We start from the raw sequence: 12,869 nt of genomic DNA on the forward strand, positions 1-12,869 counted from the left end.
CGCCCCGCTCCGACCTTTGCTCCTGGCGACTTGGTGTGGCTCTTCGCCCGTAACATCAGGCTGCGAGTTGAGTCCACTAAGTTTGCTCCTCGCTACTTGGGTCCCTTCAAGGTTCTCGAACAGGTTAATCCTGTGGTCTACCGTTTGGCTCTTCCTCCACGCTTGGGTATCACCGACACCTTTCATGTGTCCCTCTTGAAACCCGTATACATGTCCCGGTTTTCCGAGTCATCTGCCGGGACATCGGGTTCGTCTACGGACGATTACGAGGTGAACGCTATTTTGGGGTGCAAGGTGGTACGCGGCAAAAAGTTCTATCTGGTGGATTGGAAGGGTTATGGCCCAGAGGACAGGTCATGGGAGCCTGCTGAAAACATTCGGGCCCCACAGCTCATTGCTGCCTTTGAGCGTAGCGAGGCCCAAGGAGGGGGGGCCCTAGGAGGGGGGGTAATGTTAGGTCTCGAGTTCCCGCTTCTGCACAGGGGGAATCTCGAGCCATCTCCGCTGCGGTCTCCCATTCTTATCCAGCCGCAGTGGAGTCTGCTCAGCAGGGACGTCGGTCCCAGCGTCTTGCTCAGTCTCACTCTGTACAGAGAGTTACTGCTGCTTCTTCAGCTTCTGCCATTAAAGCCAGTGCTGGTCAGCAGCGAGCGGACTTCTCTGGGACTAAGTCCTTGTCTGCACACACTGAGCATGCCCAGGGCAAGATCTCCCGTTGGAGATCGAGGGTCATGTGCTCAGGCCCTGCAGCACATTCCATTGGTCCTCTTGGCAGGTCTTGGAAGGGCAAAGTTTCTGTGGCCACTTCCTGTGCTGCAACTATATAAACTGCGCATTACCGCACGGCCATGCGCTAGTGTACATTTGCATATGTGTGTTTGTTGTGAGTGCAAGTCGTCCTTGGATACCCCTTCCCTATTGAATGTCTGTTCGCGGAAGGTGTATGGTTGCTATCTAGCGCCCGACTTATCCTACAGCACGAATCACACATTACAGCGTCCAGTTGCTGTGACCGCCAGTACGGCGCCGTGCACTTCCTCTGTGCTTTCCTTACCCAAGCCTGGGTGGTTAGTGGCGTTCGTCAGTGCGGCACCGCATGCACTCTTGTGCCCTAATATTCTTATCCAGCTTCCTTACACACCCAGTTGCGGTGTTGTGCCAGCAAGGGTCTAATCGGACTTCAATCCTAGTTGGGGTTGGGTTCGCTGACTACTTGCTCGCGCTCTATGTGCGGTACCGCGATCCTGTGACGCAACAGGATCGCTTCCTTCACGCTGGGTGAAGTTTAACCCACGTGTGTATACTTATGAGTACCGCCATATAGTCCGTCATTACTTGGCAGCAGGTTCCATCTCTGCACGGTGGACCCCGGGCTGCGAACGCACCATACTCTATCTGTCTTTGTATTTGGTGCGTTCCGCTAGCCCTAACACCCCTTCTGTAAGTTATTGATGGATGTGGAGAGATAAACCCACTAACATCTGGGTCAGTCCTCAATATTTGCCAATGTTTCTTAAAGATGCCAAACACTTTTTTGGACTGATCATCAAAGGTACCAATGAGACGTGTGGTAGATGTTGCACCAGTCTCAATTTTTGGTATCAGGAGAGACGTCCTGTTAGAGTCCAAGGCTGTCTCAAATGCGGAACCAATCACATCATCGGGGTAACCCCTATCCCTGAAACGATGTTTAAGTTCAGTGGATCTAGATTTAAAATCACTCAGGGACGAACAGTTTCTTCGTAAACGAAGAAACTGTCCCTTTGGGATACCACGTTTCAAAGGGAAGGGATGATGACTCTCCCATCTTAGAAGGCTGTTTGTAGCTGTTGGTTTGCGATAGATGGACGTACCGAGGGAGCCATCACTCAGCCTTTTAATGAAGACATCAAGAAAGGTGATGTTGTCACCCCCTATTTCAAAGGTGAAATAGAGACCTTCCAATGTGGTGTTCAAATAGCTTAGGAAGTCAGAAAAAGAGCAGGCATCTCCTTTCCATAGGATGTCATCTATATATCTGCCCCAGAAAATAATCCTGGGGCACCATGTAGCATCCTCGTCCCTAAAGACAAAAGTGTCTTCCCACCCCCACTGCCAGGTAGGACTTCCGTTAGGGACTTTTTTAGGTCCTATCTAGGGTTCCCGATTTAGGGTCTTCTAGGGATTCCCTAGGGTGAGTCGACGTTGAGTGGGGGCGCCTACCGCAGTAACTTAGGGTGCCAACCTCCACTGATAGGTAGGTCTCAGTGTAGATACTTCCTAGGGCCCTATAGGTACATAATTATATGTTTGTTCTATTTTTGCAGTTTATGGAAAGAGTACTTTTTTAGCGATTATTAATAAAGGTTATTTTTTAGGTATCCTTGTGCAGTGAATAGGCAGTGACCCATATAAAGTTCAAATAAAGTCTTGTTTATTTCACAGCATACTCACAAACCGGAAAAGAAAGCAAACAAGTCCTTCGGTATGCAGCCGGGAAGAAAACAACAGTCCACAATCGTTGCCGTGAACGTACTACACCACTGTGTACACTGGGGTGTCAGGCTTTTCAGGCTCTGCCTGGCCCGTGTTGCTCCACACGGAAAGAGCTCCTCATAAGCCTCCTGCTAGGTCTGACTCCCAGACCAATACTGACACACCCAAACTCTCTTGCAGGTTTTTTTTTTTCTTTCCTCCAGATTCTATGGCCATGGGCCACTATAAGATCTGGGCTAGAGGAAACGGACCGGCCCCACTACCTTCCTGCAATCCGTTTCAAAATAAAAGCCCATACCGGGTTTTCCTGAATAATTTCTGGGCCAAATAACTTGACCCGGTTCACACTCACTTTTATTCTTCCCTGTGTCTCACAGGCAACCTGCTGTGAGCACAGGGCACTCCAGCGGATCTAATATGCTTCTAAGCACATCCTGGGGGATACATAGCGACCCTCGCATATGACACCGGTCACTGCCTCACAGTACAATAAACCTCATTTCAAGGCAGAAACATTACTGTGTCCAACAGTTATTAGATATATGAAACTGAAATAGCTGTTGCAAAAAAAACAATTTTTATAAAACTTTAAGCTTAAGATTAATAGGGGTGCCCAAACTTTTCCATATAACTGTATTTGCAGTGTTTTTTCTCCATCCATTCAAGACAATGGGTGAAAAACGCTGCAAAAACGCTGAAAGAAGTGACATGCTCTCTGTCAAAAAAATGTTGCAAAGCACAAAATCCTGATGACAAAAAAACAATGTGTGTGTAGGAGATTTCTGAAATCTCATAGGCTTTGCTGGTACTGTAAAAAGCAGCTGAAAATTACCATAAAATAACGCAGCAAAAAAACACAGCAAAATCGCCCAGTGCGAACATACCCTAAGTCCTTCATATTTCCCATTCCATTTGAATGCACTTGAATTTAGGAAAAAAATACGGTACATTATTTTCCAAACAAGCACCATGTCAAATTGAAACCACTTTAAAAGTTCAATATTTTGCTCTAATTTTTATGTTGCATCTCATCACCATTTTCAAGATATACAGTGAAAAACAACTCTTTAGTCAGTAGATACCTGCTGTGGCATCCAGGCAACTTCTCCATATAGGCTCATGTTCCGCAGTAATATTTGTGTGTCCAAATGTAACAGTTTCAGTGGTGCAAAGGGAAGAAGACAGGAAAATTGCTCAGACCACAGCTCAACATCTTGGATATGTGCCTATATAAGTAAGAATAAAACAGCTATTTTATATACTGGAGTATATTGGAAGCAACCATTTGTGACATCCTAGCCATATCCCACGATCAATAGAACATTTTGTTATACAGTAGTTATTTGTGCTATTTTGTAACTAAATCTAATACAAAACAAAAATAATAAGAGTGTTGGACACATATTTATCACAGGTACATGTGGAGGACAACAAAACAATAAAATGCATTGCTGCTATCTAGCACCATAAGGTCTCATTTACATGTATAGAGGATAGCCTTTTGATCATTATGGAACTGACCACTGTGACACCTACAGATCAGAACCGAAGCTCTGAAGAGCTTCATCGATCATGCACACCTCCGCTCCATTCATTTTTAATGGCACCGTTTAAAATCCCCGAGCGCAGCATTCCGCTGGTCTTTGGCCATTAAGAATGAATGGAGTGCATGTGCATTTGATTGACAAACTGCTTCATTCACACGGGGCTCTTCAAACCCCCGATACTCGAGATCTGTCGGGTCCCAGAAGTAGGATCCCTTGCAATCATGAAGTTCTTTACTTTCCTATGGATAAAGGATAACTTCAAGAACTTGAGACAATCTATATAAGGCTAGAGCAACAATGATGCCAACTGTACAAATATAGGAAATTTATCATTTGTTTTGCACCTGTTACTGGCACAGTTTTTGTCATTTTTCTTGTTTTGAAGCATTTATAAAAGTTATCTGTCATGGTTTTTATTTTGAGGTCATCAAAAGTGGCAGGACCCCAGCATTTTCCCTAATTTAGCCATATTTATGACTTGTTACATTTTAAAAATGTCTCCGAAAAATGTACAAAGTCACTGCAGTGGGGATGGCATAAAAAGTTCAGCAAATATATATGAAATATAATCATTATTATATTATATATGCAACAGTGTTTATTAAAGCCTGAAATTGGCAAAATATAGGTTGTGGGACAGTAGACATTAGTGATCTGATCTACAGTCATGTACTATGGACCCTGTTAAGGCCGGTTTTGGAAAAAACTGTATCGGAGATATCAGTGTCCGTGTGTCCGTCTGTGTACTATGTGAGGCACACATGTGCCGCCCGTGTGCCACATCAATACCACACAGACGGCCACCGGGGAAGCAGCGCTACAGTAAGTGCTGTTCCCCTGTGTGTGTTGCTGAAGCCGGCTGTCATCCCTTCTCCCCTGCTCAGCCGGCAAGCAGGGGAGAAAGAATTAAAGAACTGACGTGGGGTCACCCCTATATTTTTAAACCAACCCGACAAAACTCACAGGTGTGGGCTGCTATTCTCAGGCTGGTAAGGGGCCATGGATATGGGCCCCCCAGCCTAAAAACAGCAGCCCGCAGCTGCCCAGAAAAGGCGCATCTATTAGATACGCGAATTCTGGGGCTTTGCCCGGTTCTTCCCACTTGCCCTGTAGCGGTGGCAAGTGGGGTAATGAGGGGTTAATGTCACCTTCCTATTGTAAGGTAGCATTAAGCTGTCTTGGTAATGGAGAGATGTCAACAAGACATCTCTCTATTACTAATCCTATGGCTGTTAAAGGGTTAATACAACACCACACAGTAAGAAAATAAGCACAGTTCTGCCATCTTTGCTAGTCTGCCAGTCCAAACAAAGCCCTCAATCTCCAGTAAAAAAATTTAAAACTAAAAAACCAAAAATATACCCATACCTGTCAGTCACACGCCGTTATCCATGTCTGGGGAATGTACAGTTTACAACCCCAGACATTTTATGGTGCCTTGCATACAGTCAATGAACCCAGTGAAAAGGCAGAAAACAACCCCAAAACATATTTGAACCTTCACCATATTTGACTGTAGGTACTGTGTTATTTTCTTTGTAGACCATTATTCCATTTTCAGCAAACAGTAAAATGATGTGCTTTACCAAAAAGCTCAATCTTGGTCTCATTTTCTCCAACTGCAGTCTAGCTTTTTTATGTCTCTGTGTCAGCAGTTGAGTCCTCCTGGGTCTCCTGCCATTGAGTTTCATTTCATTCAAATGTCGACGGATAGTTAGTACTGAAAGTGACGCACACTGAACCTGCAGGACAGCTTGAATTTCTTTGGAACTTGATTGAGGCTGCTTATCCACCATCTATACCATCTATACTATCCTGCTTTGCAACTTTTCAACAGTTTTTCTCTGCGGTCCACGTCCAGGGAGATTAGACATAGTGCTGTAAAGCCGATGTCCCTGCATGATCCCTCCTCCTCCTCCCATCATGGAAGCCGACATGCTCACCACTATGGCCACTCAGTTGTTCCTTTTTCTCCGACTCCTGCTGGGGATTCTGGTTCCCAGGGACTGCACACTTGTGCTGGTCTCACGGCAACACACTTAGGGCACACAAAGCGGCAGTGCACGCACTCCGGAAATGTCCCCAGCCTATAGCTGGGAGACATGGCATCAGGTACCCTTTTGCTGTAGGGAGGTTGCAGTGCCCCAGGGTCCTGGTCATTGCAGTAATGTCATTCTCCTCTAGGGGAGAGTGGTGTTACATTTGGAGGCAAAGAAGAACAACTGCATCCAGGTATCACAAACATGCAACACATTTCACACTCCAGACCACCAGGGGGAGCTGTTGCTCCTATTTATTAGGTCACTCCCCACATAGATATAACTGGTAGTCTGTAGGGAAAGTCAGTTCAGTTCCGGTCAGAGAAACAGAGAGGAAGGAAGCAGAAAGATTTGCTAGAGAGAGAGATTACCAGAAGGGAGCTTGTCATGGGACATCAGCTGAGGCGGAGCAGGTACAATAGGAGAATAGCTGAGCAGATGTTGGAGTCTGCAGCTCCTGGCAAAAAGAGGAAACTGGGAAGGAAAGAACATCGTTCAGTTGCTGACAGAGTGAGCTCCAGACCAGAGTCTGAGGAGGAAAGAAGGTTAAAGGAGCTGTGCATGCCCTCAGAGCTGCAGCTCCTAGAAAGAGACATTGAAGGCAGAACTGTACTGCAGCAAGCGTCCAAGGAAGTCGTAGCAAAGGAGTGGATATCAGAAGGGGACCAGCCCTGCACAGGCTGCCTCCTTCTGAGGTGCAGAAGCCCGGTAGCCGGAACACTGAGGGAGTAATGATCTTTATGCCTTGCTCCAGAGACCGGCAGGACAGCTAATGTCACGTTACCTGTCTGCCCTACACCCAGGAGGCACGGTGGCACCCCTTAGAGGCAGGGGCATGATAGAGACCCTATAAACCGCCTCAAGCCACCAGTCAAATGGGTTTGTCCTATCCTATCCAGGGGACAGAGAGAGACATAACATCTACAACAGTTGTGAGGACCTTATGAGAAGCTTAGCAGTAAGGGACTACAACACTGCAGCGCTAAAGGAAGGCTACTGATTTCCACCTGGACAAGGGGACTCTGGATACAAGGGGACTCTGGAATTGCTTCTAAACCGGCCGGACTCTGCCTGCCCTGTGATCTGGTGTCCTGGACTGTGGATGCTGAAGTCTTCAGTAAAGGTAAAGAGACTGCAACCTTGTGTCCTCGTTCTTCTCTGTGCTTCTCACCATTCACCATCTACACACTGGGAAGCCCTGGGGACATACTTCACCTGTGGGAAGGTATACTATCTAGCTGCCATAACATCACCCCAGCAGACCCCTTTTAAGCAGCGTCGGTCACCCTGACCGAATACCACAGGTGGCGTCACGAACACACACTTTATCCCTTTAAACACCTTTCCCCTTTTTACACGGATGTCCCAGGGCCACGGACGGGGTCAGCCACCGTGACATCCCCCTGTGAACCGCAGGGCCCGGTACCGAGTACCCCGCTGCCCTGACCCAAAGTGCTTGAGCCATCTTTAGTTTCTAGTTAGTGTTTGTACCCACTAGTCTGTTGTCAGGTCCCTGTTCCTGAACCCGTTCTGTCTGAACGTGAACCTGTTCCAAAGTCTATCCTGTCTAAACCTGATCCTGAGTCCTGAACCTGTCTAGTCTGAACCTGTTTCTGTATCCTTTGCCAGCATTTCAGAACCCGTCTTGTCCAAATCCTGAGTCCTTCCCATCTGAATATCCTGTTCTGTCCAAACCTAATCTCGTTCTGTCTGATCCGGCTCCAATATGGATTCTATTCATGTTTCCGAATCCTGTACTGACAGTGACTCCGAGCTTGTGTCTGCATTCCTGACTCTTGGGGTCAGCTGCTGCTGTATCGAGGACTGCCCTGGGGTGGTGCCTGGTGGCTACCTATCAAGCCTAACTCCACCATCAGGGGCTCTAGTAACAACCATGTAGAAGCTTAAACACACCCACAAAGGGTAAGCCCTGCCCGTAGTGCCAGTGGGTCCATTATCTACCAGCATGACCGTGCCATGGGTTGTAAACCTTTTGATTATGTTGCACATCGTGTATAAAGGAATATCAAGATCTCTGGCGATGGACTTGAGATTGGTGATTTTTTTTTTTAACAATTTTAGTTCTTAATTTCTCAGACAGTTCTCTTCTCCTGTATCTGTTCTCCATGCTTTATGTGGCACACACAGACACACAATGCAAAGACTGAGTCATCTTCTCCCCTTTTTATCCGGTTTCAGGTGTGGTTTTCACATTGTCCACATCTGTTACATGCCACATGCAAGTTTGAATGAGCATTACATGCCTGAAACAAAGTTGTTTCCCCGCAATTTTGGAAAGGTGCCAACAATTTTGTTTGACCCATTTTTGTGGCTTTGTGGGAAACGATGTCCAATCTGCCTTTTTTCTGTTTTTGTCTGTGGCTCCAATACACACAAAGGAAATAAACATGTGTATAACAAAACATGTAATTTCGATAATTTTCTGGGAAAGATACTTCATTCTCTAGAACAATTTAAAGCAGTGTTTCTCAACTCCAGTCCTCAAGACCCACCAACAGGTCATGTTTTCAAGAATTCCTTAGTATTGCCCAGGTGATGGAATTAATGCTTTTGCAGGTGATGAAATTATCACCTGTGCAATACTAAGGATATCTTGAAAACTTGACCTGTTGGTGGGTCTTGAGGACTGGAGTTGAGAAACACTGATTTAAAGGATGCCCACACTTTCAGCCATGACAGTATGTAAAAACTTGTATGTATGTTATCTATAAGAATTTACGATATATAATGAGCATCATACCCTTAATGACTGCATTAAAGCTGCTTTCTGAGCAGCAGTCAGTAGAGGCAAAGAAGGACGTAGACACTGACAAGTTTTGGCCATTAGAGAGGTAGAGAGAGAGCGCAAGTGCTCAGGGCTGAGAACGGGAAGCAGGGAGTGCAGCTCACAAATCACCTTCTCTGCAACCTACAAAATAATATAATAGAATTATTTCTTGAATAGCAGAGTGCACAATCGATTTATGATATTATATTTCTCGTTTATAGTAAGGTGCCAACATTGCATAAAAAAGCATTTAGAAAATTAAAATCCAGGCAGATAGGTAAGAAGTAGGTGTTTCAATAGCACTAATATATTATAAAGGATATACGTCAGAGGTACAAATATTATTTTATGGATATGTGGAGAATAAATTCTAAGGCCTCATAAACATGATTGTATTAAAGGGTTATCCTCAACTTGTATATTAAACATCACTCAGATCTCCATTCTCTCCAGTTCCTTGTTGCTGGGGTGGGTAATCCTCTTTGAGTGACAGTTTTGGTTAGGTAGCTTTGTCCTACTGCTGAGCTTATGCTACTTTGAAATATTACCAGTCTGTCAGTGATTGTTCTGAAGTCTACACTGGTATCACAATATTGCATAAAGAGATATCAGGTCATTTGAACAAGCACAGGGCTCAAGTGAGCAATGATCAAGCAAACTGCTATGGAAACTGCTGGGTGCTGGTGATTTTGTATGACTGATTACAGGTCAGGAGCTGAGAGGAAGGAGAGCAGCTAACTGATGTATAGAAATCAATGTTCTGGAGAGAATTGTCTGGAATCTCAGGAGTAACCTCAGTGTGTAATTTAATTTACACACACAGTTGGCTAGGATCTGGTTGTCGGTCTTCTTGGCAACAAGCTGTACTCTATGTGAGATAAAAGCTGTCTCAGCAAGACAATACAACTTATTTTCAGACTGCCTGACTGATTATACCAATTTTCTAAACTATGAATACTGTTTTAAAACTCTGCTAACCTCTAAGATGAAAAGAGATTACTCAAAGGCTTGTATGAGATCCTGAAATGTACTTCTATATTCCTCCAATTTCATGGAGAAGCATGCATTGTTTTTTTATGTTGGATTCCTTTGCTTCTCTGGGGAGAATAGCTTGATAATGTGATCAAAATGATTACAAATGGCCCCAAAGACAGATGTGGGTGCATAATTTTCACAAAAAGCAGCAAATACTAGTATCATAGCTTGCAAAATATCTCTCATTATATTTTATTAAAAAAAGTGCCAAAAAACAACCCCCAGCTTAAAATCATGAATACTCTGGCAGGAGTAATAAGTGCATACTGGCAACAACAGTATATTACTGTCATTTCATAGTTGAATAGTGTGCCGCTAGTGACATCTTGTGTCTGCAGAAGTTTGTTACCATCCAGCTGTACTGTGCATAAAGTACATTTATCACCGATGCACAAAAGATGCGATACGTGTATGATCACTGGGGATTCAATCACTGTGATCAATAGTAATCCAAATAATCTGCATAAATTACCCTAGAACTGCTGGAATTTACAATCTCATTCCATATTTTCTGCTGTTACCTGGATTGATAATGTATTTCTTGTTCGTTCGCCAGGCATGTATAGAATGAACATTTACTACACAAGTTTGATCCAAATACCTTAGATCACCTTCATCCAATTGTTCCTCTGTGGGGATTCAAGATGACTACTGTATATGCTAAAATATGTCTGACTTTCCCCTTTCTTGTATTTGTAGCTTGAAAAGATAAATTCACAGAGCTTTTTAAGTGGATTTTGCAGAAACCTCTGCTTCAAATTTCACCTGAAATAAACGCTTCAAATTGTTTGAATAAGCTGTAATGTCTATTGTCTGTACAAGTCCTCTCTATATTGTAAAGTGCTGTGGAATATGTTGGTGGTATATAAATAAAAATTATTATTATTATTATTATTATTATTATTATTAAGCTTCTTATTCATTTTAATGTAAATCTAAGCTGGAACGGTTTTCCTTGTGGAGAGTGCCAAATCGGCATAAGTAGACTCATAGGTCATGCAGTGCTCCTCTGGAAAACTACATATGTAAATATCCTCTTTAGAGAGGAGGAGGACTAGAATTCTTGTGTCACCTTTTGGGGTTAGGAATCCTAAAAGGCAATATTGACCTTGTCAGATGACTTAAAATAAAGTTCAAACCAGACACTCCATTTGGAGACACCTGTTTTGGGGTGTTTGCCACCCATCAGTGCAAAGCAGGAGATATCATATGGCTAAGTGAGAGTCCTCTGACTGGAGATCCAAGGAGGAACGCTTCTCCCTTTGGGAGTGTCAAGCTGGTGTAAGGAGACCATGCAGGGCTCGTCTGGAAAACTAAATATGCAAATAGACCCTTCAGTGAGGAAGGTAACTTGAACTCTCATGCGACTTATTGGAGGCAGCAAGCCTAAAAGTCAATATCAATCTTTTAACAAGCATTGCCACGTGACTTAGGATAAAAAATTTCAGATCACTGAACAAACTTAAAATTTAGACAAGGATAACACAAGTAAACACAAAATGCAGTTTTTAAATGAATGTCTTTATTATTAAGGGAAAATTAAATCCAAACCTTCAGGGCGCTGTGTAAAAAAAGTGATTACATAATCTTTCCTCAAAACATAAATTAACTGCGGTTTATCACATCTTTGGGGAGCTAAGTTCAAATTCTTTAGCCACACACAGGCCGGATTACTGTCACACCTGTTCTCAATCAAGAAATCACTTTAATAGGTCAGGTAGACCAAAAGTCCTCAAAAGTTAGACATCATGCCGTAATCCAAAGAAATTCTGGACCAAATGAGAAACAAAGTAATTGAGATCTATCAGTCTGGAAAAGGTTATAAAGTCATTTCTCAAGCTTTGGGATTCCAGCGAACCACAGTGAGAGCCATTATCCACAAATGGCAAAAACATGGAACAGTAGTGAACATTCCCAGAAGTGGCCAGCTCATCAAAATTATCCTAAGAGTGCTGCGACGAATCATCCTAAAGGCCACATAAGACTCCACAACAACATCCAAAGAACTGCAGGCTTCACTTGCCTCAGTTAAGGTCAGCGCTGGTTCATAAGAAAGAGACTGGGCAAAAATGGCATGCATGGCAAGAGTTCAAAGACAAAAACCACTGCTGAGCAATAAGAACATAAAGGCTCATCTCAGTTTTGCCATAAAACATCTTGATGATCCCCAAGACTTTTGGGAGAATACTCTGTGTACTGATGAGACAAAAGTTGAACTTTTTGGAAGGTGTATGTCCCATTAAATATGGTGTAGAAGTAGCACAGCATTTCAGAAAAGGAACATCATACCAACTGTAAAATAAAGTGGTGGTAGTGTGATGGTCTAGGGCTGTTTTGCTGCTTCAGGATCTGGAAGACTTGCTGTGATAAATGGAACCATGAATTCTGCTGTCTACCAAAAAATCCTCAAGAAAATGTCTGTCCATCTGCGTGATCTCAAGCAGAAGCGCACTTGGATTATGCAGGAGGACACTGATCCAAAACATACCAGCAAGTCCACCTCTGAATTGCTTAAGGAAAACAAAATTAAGATTTTGGAGTGGCCTAGTCAAAATCATGACCTTAATCCGATTGAAAAGCTGCGGCATGACCTTAAAAAGGTGGTTCATGATCGAAAACCCTCCAATGTGGCTGAATTACAACAATTCGGCAAAAATGAATGGGCAAAAATTCCTCCAGAGAGTTGTAAATGACTCATTGCCAGTTATTGAAAACGCTTGATTGCAGTTGTTGCTGCTAAGGGTGACCCAATCAGTTATTATTAGGTTTAGGGTGCAATCACTTTTTCACACAGGACCCTGTAGGTTTGGATTTCCTTTTTCCGTATTAATAAAGACCTTCATTTAAAAACTGCATTTTGTGTTTGCTTGTGTTATCTTTGTCTATTATTTACACTTTTTTAGACAATTGTAACTGCGTAACGATATATGTAACTATGTAGAATGTAGAATGACACCTGAGAAAAAAACCCAATCCATTTCTCAC

The 12,869-nt window shown here is 43.5% G+C and overlaps 1 protein-coding gene across 1 annotated transcript in view; it reads right to left on the bottom strand.

Moving 5' to 3' along the window:
• The window catches only part of STRC (stereocilin), a 176,421-nt gene that overhangs the window by 62,775 nt on the left and 100,777 nt on the right, over positions 1-12,869 (bottom strand). The window contains exons 4-5 of the mRNA XM_069766138.1: positions 8,823-8,990; positions 3,558-3,701 (exon numbers count right to left, since the gene is read on the bottom strand). Coding sequence (XP_069622239.1) covers positions 3,558-3,701; positions 8,823-8,990 — 312 coding nt within the window. The remainder of the gene's footprint in view (positions 1-3,557; positions 3,702-8,822; positions 8,991-12,869) is intronic.

The sequence above is a fragment of the Ranitomeya imitator genome, chromosome 4 (genome assembly GCF_032444005.1).
Source record: "Ranitomeya imitator isolate aRanImi1 chromosome 4, aRanImi1.pri, whole genome shotgun sequence".
Taxonomy (NCBI): domain Eukaryota; kingdom Metazoa; phylum Chordata; class Amphibia; order Anura; family Dendrobatidae; genus Ranitomeya; species Ranitomeya imitator.